The following is a 15,409-nucleotide window of genomic DNA, read 5'->3' on the forward strand; positions in this document are numbered from 1 at the left end:
AATGAGGGCAGCTCCAAAGGTGGGGAAGGGAAGATGCTGGGTGATGGGTGTTGGTACACATTCTGTGAGAGGGGAAGTGGAGGGAGACAAACGAGAACCCTCCAGGAGGGTAACAGTGAGAGTGGGTGGAGCCTGGCAATCCCCACGGACACTCACCCGTGGTAATATTGTGTACCGATTGTCACAGTAACCCCAAATGCTAATTACTATTATTATCTCCATTGTACAGGGAAAGAAACTGAGGCTCAGGGAAGCCAGTTAGCTTCCCCTCACCGCAGTGAGCAGCAAAGCAGGAATTGAATCTGATTCTGTTTAATCAGAGCTTGTACTCTCCGGTGTCTGGCTGCACTGCCTCTAGTTCTTGCTAATGGGAGGAAATCAGCAGGGTCAAAAGGATCTGGGGAGGGGAGAAAGAATCTGGGAAATGCAAACAGAAAGTACTGGCAACATTTTCTATCTTCAGTTCTTAAACAAAAATAGATTCAATCTTTGTGTTCAACTTAAAAAAAAATGTCTTGCAAAAAATGTAATCTTACACTGTGGAAATAAAACATGAAGATTCTTAATTACTTTTCTGTAAGGGGATTATTTGCCAAAGTCAGACTGGATGTACTAGTTCAGACAATCACTCGTATCTTGTGAGAATGAGGGTTGTTCAGTATCTCTTAAGAGGTGATGATTCCCATTTCTGCTTAAGAAGTAGCTTTTACTTTATTAAGAAGGTATTTTTAATGGGCTTAATATAATTAGAAAATATGTCTCTAAATCCCCAGGAAGAGTCACGACACTATAATTTTATATTTTCTATGTTAACCATTTAAAATCACATTTTCTTCAGCTAAAATAAGTTTTATCTGTGAACATGTCTGCATGTTATTATTGTATAAGAAACTAGACCTACACTGCCATCTGCTGTGTCACGATTAGGTGAAAATCTCCCACATAAACTGGGCTTGAGCAACGCAAAATATACATATGAAAGCCTGTATAACTTTGCTTTGTGGACAAGTAGTGCAGTTTTATATTTCAAATTGTATTGTAGGCATGAGGAGGGATGTGTGTGTGTGTGTGTGTGTGTGTGTGTGTGTGTGTGTGTTTACTATGACATGAAAAAAATAATAGATAATAATGTAACAAAACTTGTGTCCCCACCACCTGTCCTTGAGGAATCTGAGACCCTTAGTGGGTGCCTGATACTGTGGATACTATTGAACACTATATATACTACTAGAAGCCTGGTGCACGAAATTCATGCATGGCTGTGGTCCCTAGGCCTGGCCAGCGATCAAATCACGAGCGTCTGGTGTGGAAGGGCAGGTCCCAGCTGACCTCTGGGCCCTGGGCAGCACCTAGGCCTCTGGGCCCCTACACGCCCCCCCTCCACCTGAGTCATGGCATCCAAGTCCCCACGTGGAGATGCAGTGAGCACGGCTGGACTCCGCGGGCTGGGGCACAGCGTGGGCCTCTTGGCCACCCAGTGTCGCTGCACAGAAGCTGGGCAGGCAGTGCACTCTCTCCTGGCCAGCCTCACAGACTGGCTCCTGTGCGAACCCACGGGGAGCTCAACTGGCCTCTGTGGTCCTGGTAGCTACAGCTGACTCACGGGAAGACGCTGCATGGGGTGGGGTGGGCTCCTCACAGGCACTTGGCACCTGAGCACAGGGGTAGGGGGGTATGTGTGTAGGAGGGTGTTGGGGGGGGGGCTTACTGGGCATGCAAGCCCTGGTGTCCTGGGGGAGGGTAGCAGGGGGAGTGAAAGCGAACTTGGAGGACACCCCGCATTCTCACTGCACCCCCGCCCCCATCAACCTCGCCCCCAGGTAGCCAGCAAGAGGCCGCAGCGCATTGTCAATGCCTTCCATGTTCCGTGCTGCCCCCTGGTGGTCAGCGCATGTCATAGCGAGTGGTCAAACTCCCCGTCTCCTGGTCGCCCGAGGGGACAATTGGCATATTAGGCTTTTACTATATAGGAATATATACTAAGTTTTTTTCTACACACATATACCTGTGATAAAGTTTAATTTACAAATTAGGCACAATAAGAGATTAGCAACAATAACTAACTAAAATAGAACAGTTGAACGGATAACTGGGGTGGCTACTAACTAGCAAACAAGAAGGTGGGGTAGGGGAAAAAGGGGAGGGGGAGTGGGCAGGGGAGTGTATACAGTGTGTATTCAGTGTGGATACGCTGGACAAAGGGATGATTCCTGTCTGGGGCGGAATGGAGCTGGAATGGTATGAGATTTCATCATCTACTCAAAATGGTGCACAACTTTAAACCTATGAATTGTTTATTTCTGGAATTTTCCATTTAATATTTTTAGACTGCAGATGACCCCATGTAACAGAAACTGTGAAAAGCAAACTTGAGGATTAAGGGGAGACTACTGTACTATCAATACCATTGATACTACGTGTCATTCGAGGTGATTGCACACAACCAGGAAAGAACTGGTGGCAGCCCACAACCCGGGATTCTGTAGTCAAGGAGAGAAGTAGAGCTGGTGGTTTCAGAGCCACCCTTACGGAGGTGTGAGCATGAAAACGGAGAGAGAGGGGAGCAGTCAAAGGACTCAGGAGAGGAGCAGGGCCACAGGAGCTAGAAAAGAAAACTGGACCGGTCAGTTTGGTAATGAAATACTGCATACGGATGATAAAATGCTCCTCCAGCAATTCTTCCCAGCACCTGACCACTGTCGCTGGCCATGACTGAAACCTCGGTGTGTGTTTTAGCTTATAAAGGTCCTATTGAACCTGAATAGAGGCAATCCCAGGAGGAAAGATATTGACCCTGAGACATCACACCATCTGCAATTATTCCTTCCCCACCTCCTTCAGCCCTTTCATGGGAGAATAAACTGGTTTAGATGAATATCAGGCCACCACCGAAAGAGGAGCGTGTGGTGTCTAGGTTATAAGGAGGAGAAAGTCATCTCTTTAGTGGTTCTCAACCTTCCTAATGCCACGACCCTTTAATAGAGTTCCTCATGTTGTGGTGACCCCCAACCATAAAATTATTTTCGTTGCTACTTCATAACTGTAACTTTGCTACTGTTATGAATTGTAATGTAAATATCTGTGTTTTCCGATGGTCTTAGGCGACCCTGCTAGTGGTTCTCAACCTGTGGGTTGCGAGCCACAGGTTGAGAACCGCTGCTGTAGAGCCTAAGACCATCGGAAAACACAGATATTTACTCTAAAGTTTAGATGCTATTGCTAAAGAGGGATCTTAAACATATTTGTGGCAGGCCACATCTTTCTGAGTCAGGTGGGTGTCTGTGCTTTTATGTTTGCATGTACGTGGTGGGGGTGGGGGGGCGCGGGAAGGGGACGATGTGAGATGAGGAAAGCTAGGGCACCCCAAGCCATTCACCGCTCTAAAACAAATTCTACAATTTGCACATCACAAAAGGACCAAATCTCAGTCAGATCTGCAGAGCTCCATTCTTTTTGGATGCTATACTAGGAAGAAGGTGTGCTTTACGGAACAAGAATATGCACTGGTTTTATTACTGCTTTAACAAATTGTCGCACACTTGGTGGTTTAAAACAACACAAGTTTGTTATCTTACAGTTATGTCAGAACTGTAAGGTCAAAAGTCTGATATAGGTCTCACTGGACTAAAATCAGGGTATTGGCAGACTTGAGTTCCGTTTGGAGGTGATAGAAATCACAACAGTGATTGCCAAGAGAGAGGGTGGGGATTCATAGACAGGGCTACAAGAGAACTGTTCTATGTTGTGATTGAAGTGGCATTTAAATTGGTATGTAAATTTACCAAAACCCTTTGAATTGTACACTTAAAATCTGTGCACTTTACTATCATAATTTTTTAAAGTCAGTTTTTTATTAATAAAATTTACATATTATAAGGAGAGTGCTGTTAAACAAATGAGCTCTAAAATAGACAGCAATATGCAAAAACACCTGAAATACATAATCTTCTCAAGCAGAATATGCTATATTCATACCTAAATCAGTTAGTATTCAATGTCCATCAGATGATGGAATGAGCCTCACTGTTATGATTCAGCTCTTTAAGAAACTTTATATTGGTATTAAATTCATGCTATTCATGAATGCCTTGGGAGATCAAAAATGTAATTCTACAGTGATCAGTTTTTTTTTGGCTCAGCTTCCAATTCATACTTTATGCGAGGGGGCTGGAGAGACACTGCAGGAAGAAAGAGTACTGTGTCTGAATCCAGTGTACTTACGTGGCAGGGTCCCCAGAATCCAGCTCCTCAGCAAATGAGGCTTCCCCCAGTTCCCAGCTCCTGCAGCAGGGGCAGCCTCTCGAGTGTTCAGCCCCCAGCACACACAGCCTCCCCAGCACTCAACTCCTGCAGAGCACAGTGGCCGGCAGCACACAGCCACCTGCAGTTCCCCCAGCGACCCGCTCAGGCAGTTTTGTAGTGGAGGGGCCTTGGTGAGACACCTTCCTGAACAGATTCCTCCAGGACCCTGGGAGAGGCACAAGCCTCCAGCAAGGTCTGTACCTCAGTCCTGGGGACAAGGAGGCTCTCCCGTGGGCACTTTGTCTAACTGGTTCTTATATCTGTTATTCCTGTAGTTTTTAGAGCTCTCTGTACTTCTTACTACCCAACCTCTCAGTCCACCAATCTCCTGTTAGAGTTAACAATTCTCATATTAAACTTTCCTTTGTTCCAATTATGGCGTGACTTCTCTCTCCTGATTGGACCTAGGCTGATGCAAACCCCCAGAAGCAAAATAAAAACATGATTTTTAACTTAAGACTACCTTATCAGGCACTTGATAAAAGCAGCAATTTATTCATACAGAGATAAAAAACACACAGTATTTAAAGAAGGAAATGATTTACACATTTGGGATTTAGGTGACTAAGCAAAATAAATGCATATGAAGAGATTTTTCTTATGCCTTTTTACTGATATAAACAGTTCAAATAATCATAATTACTTTTGTTTACTTTGTGGTTAGCAAGATATATACATTCATCATCTTAGGAAGGTCTTCCACTGCCCTTAAAATTGACTTAATTGAAAGTTAAATTCAGGGGAGTCACAGACAACTAAATAAGTTACAAGCTCTCTTCCCTTCTTAGTAAAAAATTTTCAAAACCTACTGTCATTTTAATGAAAACATTTCTTTTTAAATGTTTGTTTTTATTGATTTCAGTGAGGAAGGGAGAGGGAGAGAGAGATAGATACATCAATGATGAGAGAGAGTCATTGATCCACTGCCTCCTGCACACCCCACACTGGGGATTGAGCCCATAACCCAGGCATGTGCCCTGACCAGGAATTGAACCGTAACTTCATAGTTCATAGGTCGACACTCAACCACTGAGCCATGCTGGTCAGGCAGAAAATATTTCTTTGTAAAAACTCTCTCTCTCTCTCTCCACACACACACACACACACACACACACACAGGCACACACTATTGGTTCTGTTTCTCCGGAGAACCCTAACTAACACACAGGGATTCAAACAGACACCAACATTCACTGCAGCATCATTATTCACAAGAGCTAAAACATAGAAACAACCCACCTGCCCATAGAAGAATGAATAAACAGATGTGGTATATTTAAACACAATGGAATATTATTTGGCCATAAAAAGGAGTGAAGTTCTGATATAGGCCACAACACAGATGAACCTTGAACATTATGCCAGAAAGAAGCCAGGTACAAAAGGACAAACATTATATGATCCCACTTATGTGAAATACCTAGAATAGACTAATTCATAAAGAGACAGAATGAGATTAGAGATTTCCAGGGGTTTGGGCGAAAGAAGGATTGGAGAATTGTTTCTAAATGAGTATACAGTTTCTGTTTGAGGTAATGAAAGAGTTTTGGAAACTGATACTGGTGATGGTTGCACAACATTGTGCCACTGAATTGTACACTTGAAAATGGTTTAAATAGAAATTTTTGTTATAGATATTTCTATAGCAAAAAATAAAATATGTAAAGGTTAATCATTTATTAATAAATATACTATGTTTTTCGGGAGAGAGAGGGAGACAGAGATAGAGAAAGGATCCTTAACGCCACGTGTAATCCTTGATTGGCTCTGGCTTTCGAAATAAAAAGCTATAAGATACTCTTAGTATAAGTGGGAAAGTTAAATAGAGATGGAACATAAATAGGGACAGAACATTTGATGTTATCATGAAATTGCTAACTTTCTTTAATATAATAATGCTATGGTTAGTAGAAGATCATATTTTTAGAGATACATGCTTTAATGTTTATGGGAAGTGTTATAATGTCTGTAACTAACTTGCAAATAGTGATGCAAAAAGAAGTGTGTGTGTGTGTGTGTGTGTGTGTGTGTGTGTGTGTATTTAGGGGGATGGGGATGGGTGTGCCTGCCTGCTCCTGTGGGGACAGAGAAAGAAAGTTGATAAATGAAATGTGCAAAACATTAACAACTGTCAAATCTAGGTAGAGGATACAGGTGTTCATTGTACTATTCTGTCATTTTTTTTTGTTTACTTAAACATTTTCATAATAAGTTAGAAACAAAATAAAAAATTTAAAGTCATACCATACTACCTCCCAGAAATACTCCTGTTAACATGGTGCTTTAAATCCTTTTAACCTTTTTTTAAAAAAATATACATATATAGAAAAGAATTCCTTAAAAACAAAGACATGGAGTCAAATGTACATTGGTACGTCTTTATTTATTCAGTCAAGTAAGTTAACAGATGTTTACTTAAATATATTCTCTACATCCCAGGTACATAGTAAATAGTAAAAATCTCATTGAGTTTTCACTGAATGTTCCAAGAGAATTCAATGTGCCTAATTTATTACAACTATAGTTTGTCAAAATCACATAAGAGTAGATGAAAAAAAAACTGTGAACTTTTAGTAACTGCATTGTCATCCAGGGGCATCTTCATCATGAAATATAATCCAGTCGAATTTTATAAAGTTGTCATTTTTTAAATTTTTGCTGTCCATTCGTTTAAGAAATATGTACTGTCTGTACTGCTCCGCGCCAGGCGCTGTGGCGATAGAGGCGAATGACATCAACTGTCTGCGGTGAAGCTCACGCTGACCCGGGATCTTCAATGTATTCGTGTCCTGATTGGGGAGTTCAGAGAACGGGCTCCTATTTTACCTACTATGGTCTCCAGGGGCGCTTAGGGTGATATTTGGAGGATGCATAGGAGTTAGACTCATATAACACTAGATTGGGTCGTGCACGGGCTCTGGATCAGTGCGTGACCCTTGGACAAGTTGCTTACCCGCTCTGTGCCTCTAGGATCATGTCGGAAAGCTGAAATAGTAGACATGAGGCGCTTAGAGCCATGCCTGGCACCTAAAAGCTTAATTTGCTGAGCACTTGCAAGTGTTGCCGCTAATTTACAAAGAGCTGCAATGTGCTAGGCTTCGTGCTGGAGGTCAGGGCAAGAAACAAGCCAAGCCCTGCACCCGCCCTAGTGGTTTCCTCCCTTACCCCTCTCACTCATTGTACACGTAACCAAGCCTCTCTATTTGGGGTATCAAACTTAGAAAACGTTAATTTCCTAAAAATGTGTATGCTTTTTGTTTCTCCCTGTTTTTGCCACCTCCACCTGGGCTGAGGCACTTCTCTGAGGGCTTGACCTCTGGGGCGGGCACAATTCCGAGAGACGGAGGCCTCTCCCATCCACGTGTGCGGACCAGGAGCTCCAGGTGGGGCTCGGGAAGCCGGTCCCCGCACAGCTGGGCCCGACGAGCGCACCCACCAGCAAAACCAACCCCGATTGGTCCTCTCTCCGCCTGCCGGCATCTCTGTACCCAATCGGCGTTGAGCTTCTTCATCCGCTCCGGCAACCGACGTACACAAGGGGCTTGGGCGTCCGTGGAGGGGAGCGAGAGGTCAGGCCATGAACTTGGGGTAAGCTGGGGTGAGAAAGGGGCCCCACTTGAGCGGGCGTGAGGCTGGGTGGGTCCTGGGGCTCCTCAGAGAACCTTCCGGGCCTGCGGCGCCCTGAGGCGAGGTGGGCGGGGCTCCGGGCGGCCTTCACCGTCCGCCACTGCCCTCGCTTTCCACTTCGCTACTGAGTTACAACCCCTTTTCCCTCCGGAGGGAGGAGAGGCGGGCAGGAGTGGAGTAAACGGGGGGTAGAGGGAGAGGCGGAGGGGTGCGATGGAAAGGCCAAGCTGGGCGGGTTCCCGGGGGGGAGCCTGGCCCGTGCCGGTTCTCTGCACCTGCCTGGGGAGCCTGCGGATCGTGCGGGCGCGCGGAGGAGGAGGTGAGCGCCCGCCGCGGGGCCCAGGCCCCTCGGAGTCCCGGGGTTTCCCGTGCGCCGCGCCGGACAGGCCCCTCTGTAGGCGCCGAGTAAATAAAAAGGGACTGCTGCCTGGTTTTCATCACTGGGAAGTTTAATAGTGTAAAGAAGGCGAGAAGTCACCTAACGCAGACTACTTCACACCGTTTAGCGCATAGACTTTTTGTTCTGGTGTTGTGGGGTCGAACCCTGAAGTCAAAAATAAGACCACCGGAGGCTGCTGATGGATTAAAAAAAGCAGGCAAGGATTTATTGAACTGGCCAGGACGGCCGCCCCGTCCCAGGTGTAGGCAGTCCTTTTAAAGGTCCAAACCACAAAAGTTTTCCTTTGTTCTAAATTCTAAAGTCTGGGAACAGCCTGCAGGGGGGGTTCCCAGCCCCTGCTGGACATTATTGGAATGTGGCCCTATCTTGGGAAAGCAGGTTTTTACAGAAGCAGGCCCAAGCGGAGTCGGTAATCTCTAAAGGTTGTCTACAGTTTCTACTCCTGGAGCCACTGAGTCAGTGGGAATCCATCTCCTGTCGTCCTGGTCCACAGGCACAGGAACATGACCTCTGTGAGTCTCCAGGTCTCAGTCTGGAAGCTGAGGTAACCAACCCCCCTATTGACCAAGCAAGCAAGTGCGTGCAGAAGCCAGCATAGCAGGGTTCAAGTTCCAACAGCAGTTTTTACCCAAGTATGGTTGCTACCATACTTCACTAGAATTCAGGGAGGAGAAAACGGGGCAGCCTGGGGGAGCTGACCGCGCAGCACTGCCACACAGACGTGCTTTGCGGTTTCACTTTGTGTGTGTGTGTGTGTGTGTGTGTGTGTGTGTGTGTGTGTCACCCACGTAAACACGAACTCCTCGTATCCCTGCAGCAGGGAAGCCCTTAAAACCGTCTTTTCCCGGGTTGGATCCTCGGCAGTACGTGGAGGTGCCTGGTTTTCCCCTCCCTGAGAACACCACCTCCTATTTCGTGTTCCTAATCGGACCTTTCCCAACCCCTCTCTCCCGCCCGAGTTAGTTTTGTCTCTTGGAAGTCACTTTTGTCCCACCTTTTTTCTTTTTTAACTGAAATGGTAAATTAACTCTGTGGGCTGCTACTTTTGTTTTTAGAGGAGTTTTTATGCAGACCTTCACAGACGTACAAGTTTGTCTACTGGTACTTTGTGCTCTTTGGTTTGACGCGCACCAATGAAAAGGACAGCAGCCGGCTCTGGCCTGTGTGGCTCAGGTGGTTGGACATCATCCAATCCCGAGCACTTAAGGGTTGCCGGTTGCATTCCCCCCCAAACAGGGCACGGGCTCCATCCCCAGTAGGGGGCGTGCTGGAGGCCGCCGATGTTTTTCTCTCTCGCCCTCCATAAAATCAATTAAAAAATCTTTTAAAAATGCATAGCAGCCACAGTTTCTTACAGAGTGCAGGGAAAAAGTAGATTTACAGTTGTTCGTATGGAAAAATAATACAATAGTTAACAAATAACACAAGAATAAATTATTTTGAGTACTCACAACTGTAAAGCTACATTTGCCTTCCCTGCAGATTTATTGTGATAATAACAAATGTGTCAGTAAATGTGAATATATATTAGTTGAAATAGAGTGGAACTCTGCGCTCATACAGTGAGTAACTGGGGTGGCAATGTGATAGCTCATTTTCAAATAATGCACAAGCATGCCATAAAATATGTTAATCGTGAGATCATTATGAAACTAATAAATGGAGTTAGACATGTTTTGCTCCTTTAACTTAAGTGAGGAGTTTTAGCATTATTTTTTCCAGTCTAGAGTTTTAAGAATTAAATGATAGTATGATAACTGAATTAATTTGTTGCTTACCAGTAACAAAATGAAGTGTCAGGTTAAAGATAATTCTTTTAATTATTGGAAAGTTTCAATAATGTGGAACTCCCTGTAGTTTTTAGTTTTATCTTGGATTTAAAGTGTTTTTAATTAAAAGAATGGTTTAATATTTATAAGATTCCTGTATAATTCAAAAGAACAGATTTACTCTCAGGTTCAAGTGATCATTTCTGGCTATTTAAAACGTTGCTGTTTCTTACAGACAACTTTCTTTTATTTTGCAGAGATGGTTTAAAGCTTGAAACTGAATTATTGGATGGAAAAGCCAAGCTAATATTGTCTCCATATGGTATGCTGGAATCTAAAAATGTTAACTTTTAAAATTCCTATATAAAACTTATACTACTTTAACTGACTTTTTACTTGTAATAGAGGGATATTTAAATGGTACTTTGAAAAAAGCAGTGTACCCTAACTTCCTCAAATTTATTTTTAGCCAATTCAGGGTACATCACTGCTTACCACTGTCAGTATTCATGAAAGTTAATGTTCCAATATAGTTCATGTGTTATATATCTCTTCATTATATTTGCATATGGCAAATATCCTAATTACCTAATGTATAACCTAAGTGAAAATGTACTTATTTATGTTCTGTGCATGTAAAGAATGTAATGTTTGAGAAAATTAAATCTACAGTAAGACCACAGTTGCTAAAGCCATTTTTCATATTAATTTTAAAACTCAGAGTATATGCTTTGGTAGTCTTCTTATTCACATTATTTTCTTTTCCCCTGACCTGTTTATATTTTACCTTGGAAAATAAAAATGAAGTACAAATACTTGAACCATACTATAAAACAACACTCAGGACCTAACGTTAATGCTTTTTGGGGTTAATATTTCTACTGATAGTAATATCTTAAAACAATGCTAATTTAAACAAATTTTTATAACTGCCTTAGTATGTTTTCAGTTGATAGTTAAGTAATTTTTTTTTCTTTTGTAGAACGTAAATCAAACATTTCTGTAAAGGTAAGCCAAACAAATGACTTTAACCTGACCTATTTTCAAATGTAAAATGTGGTTTTCTTACAGTGATTTGAAAATAATCTGTGCTAAAATATTATAAGGGGTTAGGGGTGATGGTAAGAAGTTATTGTTCCCTTGTCTTCAGGCTGATTCTTTCACAGGAATGGAATAATAATTTTTCTGTTGTAAAAGCCTTTTAGAACCTTTTCTCTAGATCAGTGCTGGAAATGTTCTAAAACTCGTGCTTCCAATATGGTAGCCAGCCACTAGTGTAGGTGGTTATTGACTGAGGAAGTGAATTTTAAATTTTATTGAATTTTAAATGTAATAGCTACTGTACTGGACAGTACAGTTCCCAAGATGTTTAAAAATAGATATTCATACTTGAAAACAAAAATTTTTCTTTTCATACTCATTCCATTTTTAAAACATTTTATTTTTCAATTACAGTTGACATTCAATAATTTATATTAGTTTCAGGTGTACAGCATAGTGATTAGACAATAATAAACTTTAAAAAGCATGCTCACCTGGCACAATACACAGATAATACAACATTGACTGTGTTCCCTATACTATACTTTACATCCTCATACTGATGCCATTTTTCCACACCAGAAGGGTATATTTGACTCACAAATTTTTATATGCATTTAGCTTTCTCCTTTAAGAGATCAAACTTGAGCTTAATGATAATTTTTCTTAATTTTTTTTTTTTTAAATCAGGAACCCATAGTGCCTTTTTCTTTCTTCTTTTTCTTTTTTCTTTTTGTTAATCCTTATCAAGGATATTTTTCCATTGATTTTTAGAGAGTGGAAGGGAGAGGGAGAGACAGAGAGAAACATCTATGTGAGAGAGACACATTGATTGGTTACCTCCTGCAGGCACCCCCGACCAGGGCCAGGGAACCTGAGACAAGATACCTGCCCTTGAAAGGAATCGGAATTGAAACTGGGACCCTTTAGTCGGTGGGCTGACACTCTAGCCACTGAGCCAAACTGGCTAGGGCCATAGTGCCTTTTTCTACAGAATTACATTACCACTATTAAAAAAATGTTTGATATCACTACTTTGTACTCTTTTTTTTTTTCATTTTTAGATTAACATCAGCTGAAATTTCTACTCTGTTCTTCCTTACAGTATTCCCTTTTTCCCTTTTCTTTGCAGCATCTTAAAGTTTTTCTTGCATGTTTATGAATGGAGCCCATTGTGGATGATATGGCACTTTTCAACTCTGAGCCCTTGATGTCTTTGCTGTTTCTTCCAGGTTTAATCAAGGGGGAGAGGTTGTTTTAGTACCCAACATATTGATAAATGGATGGTGATGATTAGAATAATTCCACAAGCTACCAATAAAAATTATTTCTCTCTGTATATGGTATATATACTTATATACATTATGTGTTCCTTAATGTTTGACTACAGATTGTGTATTTTTTCCTGGCCCTGCCCTGTTAAAATATTGCAACTATTTTTATTTGAGTCACATTAACCAGTACAGTCCCCCTAGATTAAAAGCAACTTGTATTAGATAATTTCTACCTCCCCTAGCCTCTATTCTCTCTAATATGTTCCCTCTTTCATTGTTGTCCTTGATGGACTTGCTAGCTACACTACTTTTGTGAAGACATTTAATTGTCTTTTTAACTAATTTAGAACATCTGGAGATACCTTTCATGCCTATAAATAAAGTTACTAGTCATGGACTTTTGGTAGAATCATTACAAAATTTTATCTGTGGTCTAGGGATATTTTACTCTAGTTTCTAGAGTAACTAATAAGTCTCAGATGATGTTGATTTTAAATGATATATCTTAAAGCAAATTGTTTGGATTTATCCCTGTTGCTTTTGGATCTCCAAAATACTGATAAATGGTAACCATGAGGTGATGGTTATGTTAATTTAGCTTGAGTATTAGGTGATTATTTCACAGTGTAGACATGTAACAAATTATCGTTGTATACCTTAAATATACACAATTTTTAAATTGTCAATTACCTCAGTAAAACTGAAAAAAAATACTGATGTAAGTTTTCCTTCTATATTGATTTTATTTCAGGGAGCTATTCTTCCCTTATTTACAGAGCTTGCCGAGATCCTCCTTTTTTCGCAGAAGATAAAAATCCCAAACACTAGTATTTAATTTCCTTTTTTGTTTTAATCAGTTTTTTAACTTCTTAAACTTCACACTTTGGCAACTGTATGTTGAATTCTTTTTTTTTTTTTTTTTTTAGTAATTTATTCATGAATTCTCTCTTCATAGTGCTTTTCTTTTTTCCCACTGGGGTAATTTCCTACTGTACCTATCTATAATTGTTTTGCCCATTCCTCACAGGTTGAAATACTACCATCTTCATGGTGTGCTCTTTAAATAACTCAACTCTCTCATCATCAAGTTTAACACGTGTGGTCAGAGAACTTCCTTAATTCTATCAAAATCTCTCCTGCATTTTGAATCTGTGTTAATGAATACGAAGTAAAGATAGTTACCAGCCTTATTTCTTAGGCTTATAGGAAGATAAATGAAAAAAAATTTAACCCTTTGCACTCGCTTGCTTTTTTCTAGATTCCTTTATTCTAATGCTAACCGTGTCGAGTCACACTCGACATCCGAGTGCAAAAGGTTAATGATTTAATGTCATGAATAATTTATGAATTCTCAACTCTTAAAATTATCTCACAAATTATTTGAAATATAAAACATTAAAAATTTTTGTACAGGTTTTTCTACATGTGAAAATTAAAGTAGTGACACACTAAAGGATATATACAATATTAGTGCTAGGAAGTACATTTTATTTTATTTTTTTAATATATTTTATTGATTTTTTACAGAGAGGAAGGGAGAAGGATAGAGAGTTAGAAACATTGATGAGAGAGAAACATCAATCAGCTGCCTCTTGCACACCCCCTACTGGGGATGTGCCCGAAACCAAGGTACGTGCCCTTGACCGGAATCGAACCTGGGACCCTTCAGTCTACAGGCCGACGCTCTATCCACTGAGCAAAACCGGTTAGGGCTAGGAAGTACATTTTATATACTAGTATATATTTTTAATCCTCACCGGAGGAGTGAGGATATTTTTTCCGTTGATTTTAGAGAGGGTGAGAGAGAAACATCAATGTGACAGAGACACAGTGATTGATTGCCTCCCACACGTGCCAATGGGGGAGGGGATCGGTCCTGCCACCAGGTAGTGCTCTTGACTGAAGCTCCAACCACTGAGAATGCCAGCCAGGGATACACATTTTTTATTTTAAAACGTTACTTTTCTCTGATTCTGGCCTTGGGATCCTGGCCTCAGAAATTGTGAAATCAGCCAATATTAAACCACTGCATTGGATACTATCTTTATATTATAAAAATATTGGTAGAATTAAACTGGGTAAAAGAGCAACATGCTACATAAAAATGTTTATGACAAAGACCCTCCTTTTTGAGCTATTAAAGTCATCTTATTCCATAACCACTAGGGAAATGATCTGGGCTACATTTTTTTCTTATTAGGTAACTTGAATATAATTGAATATTTATTTGGTAGTTTACAATTTTTTGTTGTCTCTTTTCATTGTTCTTTGGCATTAAGCTACAAAAAGTATTCAGAGTTGAGCTGAATGTATAGTGTCCTTGTGCCAAGTTTTTTCTTACTACTTTGTTAAATATTTTTTAAGATCTTTTCTGTATATTATTTCTTTGTTTTTGCATTTGTTTCTTATTTCTTTTTTTGTGTATATTATTTCTGATGTAATTGTAATGTGGTAAAGTAATCTAGTTAAATTAGGGCTCCAATTAGTAGCCTTCTGTTTAACAAGGATTTACTACACTGTAAAAGTCCAATATATGTATAGAGCTGTATTCTTGGCTTTATTCTGTGACTGAGAGAGAGAGAGGAGTAAAACCTAGTCTTTGTTTCCTGGAAGTGGGAGTATCAATCAGGTAAATAACTATATAATACAAGAATAAAATGGGTGTCATATTAGGGTTATAAATAGAAAAAAAACAGCCCTCACTGGTTTGGCTCAGTGGATAGAGTGTCAGCCTGTGTTTGATTCTGGTCAAGGGCACATGCCTGAGTTGTGGGCTCCATCCCCAATAGGGCATGTGCAGGAGGCAACCAATCAATGATTCTCATCATTGATGTTTCTCTCCCTCTCCGTCCCTCTCTGAAATCAATAATATATATTGAAAACATTGGAAAGAGCAACTCTTTGTGGTTTGAAAAGACCAGGGAATGCTCATTAATAAAGTGACATTTTAATTAGAACTTAAAAGATGAGAGAGATGCCGAAACCGGTTTGGCTCA

At 40.9% G+C, this 15,409-nt stretch overlaps 1 protein-coding gene across 2 annotated transcripts in view; it reads left to right on the plus strand.

The window, feature by feature from the left end:
* The first annotated feature begins 7,824 nt into the window (after positions 1 to 7,824).
* Positions 7,825 to 15,409, plus strand: part of CCDC66 (coiled-coil domain containing 66) — a 64,423-nt gene continuing 56,838 nt past the window's right edge. Inside the window, exons 1-4 of one of the 2 annotated variants that reach the window (XR_008554460.1) lie at positions 7,825 to 7,890; positions 10,356 to 10,420; positions 11,081 to 11,106; positions 12,272 to 12,476. Coding sequence is in view for 1 of the 2 variants with exons in the window: in XM_028152802.2 (XP_028008603.2) it covers positions 7,880 to 7,890; positions 10,356 to 10,420; positions 11,081 to 11,106 (102 nt within the window). In the remaining variant the exon portion in view is untranslated. Of the gene's footprint in view, positions 7,891 to 10,355; positions 10,421 to 11,080; positions 11,107 to 12,271; positions 12,477 to 15,409 lie in introns of those variants that run through there. The other variant, XM_028152802.2, reaches the window with a different exon arrangement.

The sequence above is a fragment of the Eptesicus fuscus genome, chromosome 18, assembly GCF_027574615.1.
Source record: "Eptesicus fuscus isolate TK198812 chromosome 18, DD_ASM_mEF_20220401, whole genome shotgun sequence".
NCBI classification, from domain to species: Eukaryota; Metazoa; Chordata; class Mammalia; order Chiroptera; family Vespertilionidae; genus Eptesicus; species Eptesicus fuscus.